This window comes from Lipotes vexillifer, unplaced genomic scaffold (assembly GCF_000442215.2).
Source record: "Lipotes vexillifer unplaced genomic scaffold, Lipotes_vexillifer_v1.1 scaffold543, whole genome shotgun sequence".
NCBI classification, from domain to species: Eukaryota; Metazoa; Chordata; class Mammalia; order Artiodactyla; family Lipotidae; genus Lipotes; species Lipotes vexillifer.
The window spans coordinates 930411-936171 of NW_006799055.1; the positions used below are offsets into that span (position 1 = coordinate 930411).

At 59.5% G+C, this 5761-nt stretch overlaps 1 protein-coding gene across 1 annotated transcript in view; it reads left to right on the forward strand.

Annotated features, from left to right (window-relative positions):
* SLC7A1 (solute carrier family 7 member 1) overlaps nt 1-3804 on the forward strand; it is a 30361-nt gene extending 26557 nt beyond the window's left edge. Inside the window, exons 9-12 of the mRNA XM_007471433.1 lie at nt 1001-1218; nt 1444-1610; nt 2293-2401; nt 3665-3804. Of these exons, the coding sequence (XP_007471495.1) occupies nt 1001-1218; nt 1444-1610; nt 2293-2401; nt 3665-3768 (598 nt within the window). The 3' untranslated portion in view covers nt 3769-3804. The remainder of the gene's footprint in view (nt 1-1000; nt 1219-1443; nt 1611-2292; nt 2402-3664) is intronic.
* The last annotated feature ends 1957 nt before the right edge of the window (nt 3805-5761 follow it).

Genomic DNA, 5761 nt, shown 5'->3' on the forward strand with positions numbered 1-5761 from the left:
CAGTGTGGCCACCGCGGGGGCCCCCCCCCCCCCCCCTTTCTCAGGGGTTTATACTTGCCAGGCCACCGATCCCATCCCTAACGTGCTCTACAGCTAACGACCTGGCTTGAGCCTCAGTAGTGGCTCTGGAGAGTCAGCTAGAGCTAGTTTGCTAGTTTCCCCCCACTTCTTCCTTCCCACGAGCTCAGGGCTAAAATCTCTCTGAGTTCCACCCCACTGTCTTAACAGACCGAATGGTACTGCATGAGTGAGTCGGTGAAAAAAGGGGTTAAATATCTTTACATTCGCCCTTAGATTATATGCAGAATAATCCTTAGAGCGCTCCGTTTTGCAAAGCGAGTGGGAAGCATCCGACCTTTGATCATCTTGGCTGGGAAGATACGGAGCCTCATTTAAAATGAGTGTTTCACTTGCGGGTGGCTTGTGTCCTGGAAATCATGGTCCTTCACCCAGCTCTATAGAGTTATTTATTCCAAGGCACTTGGAGTTTTAAAATAAATTGATCCAATTAAGTCTTGCAAACAGAGTTTCTCGAATTCATCAGACTGCAGACACAGTCCTCTGGCTCTCTGCACCAGATAGGGTCCTAACATAATTGCTTTCTATTTCTGTCTGTGCTGTTAGCCCCCCTACAGCCATAGTTTTGTTGGAAGTGGCCTAATACCTTAAGCATCCAAGGGCCAGTGCTACTTTTCAGAGCAAGAGACACTCTCGGGACCTTCCTCTGGGCTGGTTCGTGGTGGAGGTCAAGTTGCCTCATAACAGAGGCGCCAAGGAGGGTGTTGCCCAGAGAGGTAGGAGCAGAAGGTGAGGCCTGGGCCTCCTCCTCTCTTTCTTTTTGCGGGAAAATGTATCACTTGATCATCCTCTTCCCGTTTTATGCCTTGTGTCCTGGGCAGCTTACCTCTGAAGGCTTACTAAGAACTTGAGTTAGTGTGTGTCCTTTTGCTTATTAATTAAAAAGCACATTACGATGCTCAAGCAAACTGCTGCTTTACAGGTATCAACCAGAGCAGCCTAACATGGTATACCAGATGGCCGGGACTAGTGACGAGCTCGACCCAGTCTACCAGAACGAGCTGGTGAGCACCAGCGATTCCCAGATGGGCTTTTTACCAGAAGCAGAAAAGTTTTCTCTGAAAACCGTACTCTCACCCCAAAATACAGAGCCTTCCAAATTCTCTGGGCTAATTGTGAACATCTCAACCAGCCTCATAGGTAAGAGCCTGCCCTCCCCTGTGCGGTGTCTGGGGTCTTGCTTATCCACGGGGGTGGGCAAGGGCCGCACTTGCCCTGGACTGTGACGTCAGTTATTCCGTCCTAACTGGGGTTGGTGCCTGCAGAAATGGAGCCCCCTCTCCATGGGTTTCGGGGAGAACTTAGGACATCTGTGTGTGGGAACTTGGGAAATGACTGAAGTGCGTTTCTCTCTCTCCCTCTTAGCCCTGCTCGTCATCACCTTCTGCATGGTGGCTGTGCTGGGCAACGGGGCCCTGGTAAATGGGGAGCTGTGGGCAGTCTTCGTGCTCATGGGCTCCGCCTTCCTCTGCTGTGTCGTCACAGCCATCATCTGGCGGCAGCCCGAGAGCAAGACCAAGCTCTCGTTCAAGGTGAGCAGCTCGGCCTGACCGGGCTGGAGGGAAGCCCCCGGGAGGCTGTGAGCCTGGCGCTCCTGCCGGGAGGCCACCCTGCCTGCCTGGGCTCTGCGAGGCCTGGGTGGGCGGAGGGAGGTGCCCGCTGGCCGGCCTCGGGGGATGTGAGCCTGGGGCTCCCCGGCACAGACGGCGCCTGCTGAGAGAGGCCGGGCCCTGGCTCTCAGGTGGGGTAGCGCCCTGCGTTCTCTGGGCTTCTCATAAATAAACGTTTGCCCTGGTGGATCGCATGTCATCACCAAGCCTTGGGGATGACCAGGGCTTCTGCAGTTTTAGATTCTACTCATAATAAGGTAGTTCAGCCTTAGAAATAAAGCAGAAGCCCCTCTTCCGGCCCCTTCTGGGGAAGAGTAAGAGGGGAAGTTAGACGGCAGCTCACTTTGGCGATTAGTAGCCTAGAACAAACTCCCACCTACTAGGATCTGCCTGCGGGGGGTGTATTTGGGGGCTGCTGGGAGACGGGGTGTGGGTACGGGACTGGGGACTGGCACTCAGCCCCTCGCCACGTAGACCTGGCCGTCCGTATCAGCCTCGGGTGCGCTCCTTTCTTGGGTAGTTTCGCTAAATGACTCGAGCAGACGCCGTCTGTCCCGCACTCTCCATCGCGTCAGACCTGACGCTCCGCCTCCTGTCTCTGCAGGTGCCCTTCTTGCCGGTCCTTCCCGTCCTGAGCATCTTTGTGAACGTCTATCTCATGATGCAGTTGGACCAAGGCACATGGGTCCGGTTTGCAGTGTGGATGCTGATAGGTACGTGAGTTGTGGGTTTCAAGGTGACCAGCACGTGATGTCCCAGCGACTCTTGGAGGCCCCCAGCCCCGCCAGCCTATGCTGAGCTGCTCATTCGTCCTCCCTGCTACTGGCTGGATGGCTTGTGCCCTCCAGCCGTCCCCGTTTCAGATTTCAAAACACAGCGAAAACACGCGTAGTCAGCGGTTTCCTCTCTGACAGTGAGGAACTCCTGGTAGGCTGTGGGTCCTCCCTTCCCTTTTAGATAACTTTAAAGTCTTTGTCTGAACTAGTTATCTCGGGCCAGAGCTTGACATTCTCAGAACGAGCCCGTGAGTCTGCTGTCCATCCCAAACAGTGGGCCGCGGGGACTGGCTGGGCCTGTGGGAAGCAGGGGGGTCACCCTTTGGGTGCTGGCCCCATTTAGCACCGACCGTGGCCCCTCTCTGGGCCTCCGACAGCAGGCTCTGCAGAGATGGACCCGGGTTCCTTGTGTAGTGTCGGAGGCCGGGGGCCGATGCCCGGGAGACTGGCCTTGACCGGTCCGGGCCACTGACGAGAGCAGTGAGCTCCAGGCCGTGTTGCGGCCAAACCTCCCAGCCCCAGTGACTGCGGGAGTGGAGGTGGCAGGGGTGGAGGACGCCCGCTTCCGAGCATCCCCGACACGCTCCTGGGTCCCAGGACTTTTGGTGGCTGGGTCCTTCCTTCAAGGCCTGCTCTCCTGTGTCACTGGCACAAAGGTGGCCCCGGGGTTGGGGGACAGTTAGGAGCACGGACCTCTGTGGCCCCCGACACTCACTGGAATGACTAAATTCACGGGTTGCACGCAGTCCCAGGCAACCTGAGTGCCTAAGTCACTCAGGTAGGGAGAACGAGGGCTGTACAGACGGCGCGAAGAGCCTGGGGAGCCCTAGCGCCCTTGGAAGTCCACCGTGGCGGGGACAGCGTGACTCCTGCAGGGTCTGTCCTGGCCCCCCCCCTCAGTGGCCGCGGGGCACCCCGCCAGGTGGGCAGTGGAGAGGCTGTGGAACCAGCGCCCACCCCCGCTCCCGGGGCCCCGAGCCCAGCCGCTGCCCCGGCCTGAGGCTGCCCAGAAGGACGCGCCTTTGCCGAGCGTAGAGGCGACCCCACACGATGAGTCGCGCCCTCCTCCACGGGGGCCCTGCCTGGGGCCGCCACCTGCAGAGGCCTCTCGGCGGGGCCGCCTGCAGAGGCTGCTGTGGGGACTGCTTCCCGGGACCCGACGGTGCCCAGTCACACCCGGTCTCTGCCCTCGGCCCGCAGGCTTCTTCATCTACTTTGGCTATGGTCTCTGGCACAGCGAGGAGGCGTCCCTGGCCGCCGACCCAGCAAGGACTCCTGACGGTCACTTGGACCATTGCAAGTGACGCACAGCCCTGCCCCCAAGGCCCCGGCAGCACCTCGCTCCCCCTGCGCATGCACGGGACCCGCCCGCACCCAGAGAGCACAGTGCCGCGACGGGGCAGCCCGCGGCCTGCGTGTCCTGCTCAGGCCGGCTCACTGGGCCCGTCACCTGGCAGCTCCCAGCTGGGGCCACGGGGTCGAGGCTGCCCACCTGCCTCTGAGCCTCTCTCTGAGCAAGACGGCAGCCCTTCTCCTCGCTGGCCGGGCGCCACTGCTGCTGCGGCCTTGGGCAGAATGGAGGTCACCTCCTCTCATCACCTGAGCGGTCCGGCCTCCCTTCCAGGGACTGTGCTGGACACTCCAGTCCCCGCCTCCCCGCCCAGCCCCGAACAGCCACCCCAGATGCCAGCCGAGCACCACGACATGGTCTGTCCCCAGCTGTGCCGCCCCAAGCCTGAGGACAGCGGTTTAGTTTACTTAGGAAGGAAAACTAGACGGTTTCCTTCTGCTTCTGCTGAGCTGCCTCTGGAGGGGCCGTGAGGACTGTGACCCCCCCCCACCTCCTTCCAGGCAGGGGCTCCGGCCCCCCTCGCACACTGCACACTCGGGCCGCAGGACCGGGCTCTGCGCGGGGCCAGGGCGGTGGCTACTCCACCCGGACTTCCTGTGGCCACCAGCCGTCCAGGCCCCGGGCTGGTTCCTGCTGCTCTGGCATCTCTCAGCGCCGGCCGAGTCCTGAGCAACTGGAATGTGACACTATTTCTGTAGGACCCGCCTCGAGTGAGCCGAGCGGAGAACAGCGCTTTCTGTGGTCCTGGCTCCTCCCTGAGTCCTCCTCTGCCGCTCGGAGGTCGGTTTCTTGGGTCTCAAGATCTCCGAGGCCGGCATCCGCTCGTCCTGAGTGACGGTGTGGCACTCCAGCGCTTCTGGCCCCTCTTGGGTCATCCTCACGTGGAGTCCTCCTGTCTGTCGCTGTGAATCAGTCACTCCACCAAATTCAGCTGGCGCTTAACAGTGGCGTGTCACATGGTCGAGTGATTACCCCGAATTGTCCAGGGTGCGGAGTCTGCACGTGACATGGTTTGGGGTCACATTACTGCGCCTCTCGTGTGGGTGTGTGTCGTCCAGACGCTGCGGGTTTGTGTGCGGGTCGGTGACCCTGCCCCGCACCCCTGCCTCGGTGTCCATGTGTGCCTGTGCACACGGCGCTCCCTCCCGAGGCCCTGGGGACACTTCTGGTAGCCGGGCCAAGTCTTCCTTCCCGAGAGACTGTAATTCAGTAGACGGAAGGGTCCGTGTTGGCAGGTGAGGGGCAGGCATGTTGGACTCCACGGGAAATGTAAACGCTGCTTTTGAAGCTTACCTCCCCATGTCCTCCCCCTCTGGCCTTTGTCACAAATCTGGTAGAAAGAAGCCTGATGAACTGATGGCACTTGGCTTTTCTCCCTCTGCCCCAGAAAGTTCTTGGAGAAAAAATGCAAGAGTGAGTGACGCAGCCAGATGGCAGGGTCAGGCTCGTTCTAGGCTCTGTGGCCACTCTGGTCGCTCGTGGAAGCTTTACTCTCAGTATCACTTGTGAATCTTCCAGCGGGAGGATTATAAGAGCCCAAAGCTTGGATTTCCAAAGAAAGGTATTTAAATTTCTGTAGCTTGGTGCTTGGTACAATATTTTGATAAATATTAACTTATTTTGTTGGGGTTTTGGTTGTCTGCTGTCTACTTGGGGCCTGTTAGCCATTTGTTTGCTTGATTTGTCTGCTGTTTTTCCACAGAGGCAGAGAGCGTGAGGGAAAGATCGTTCTGGCTGACATTTCCCCGTGTGACACCCCCCAGCAGACTGCACGACTGACGTTTCAGCCAGCAGCGCTCGTGGCTCTCCAGCCAAGAAGGTGTGTCTCAGCATCTCACGGGGCGAGCACGTCCTGACACGTGGTCCCCTTCCTCACCCAGAGCCGCGAGGCGCCGCGCAGAAGGGCAGTGGCTGCCTCGAGAAGCCCCCCCGCCCTCCCCCCCCCC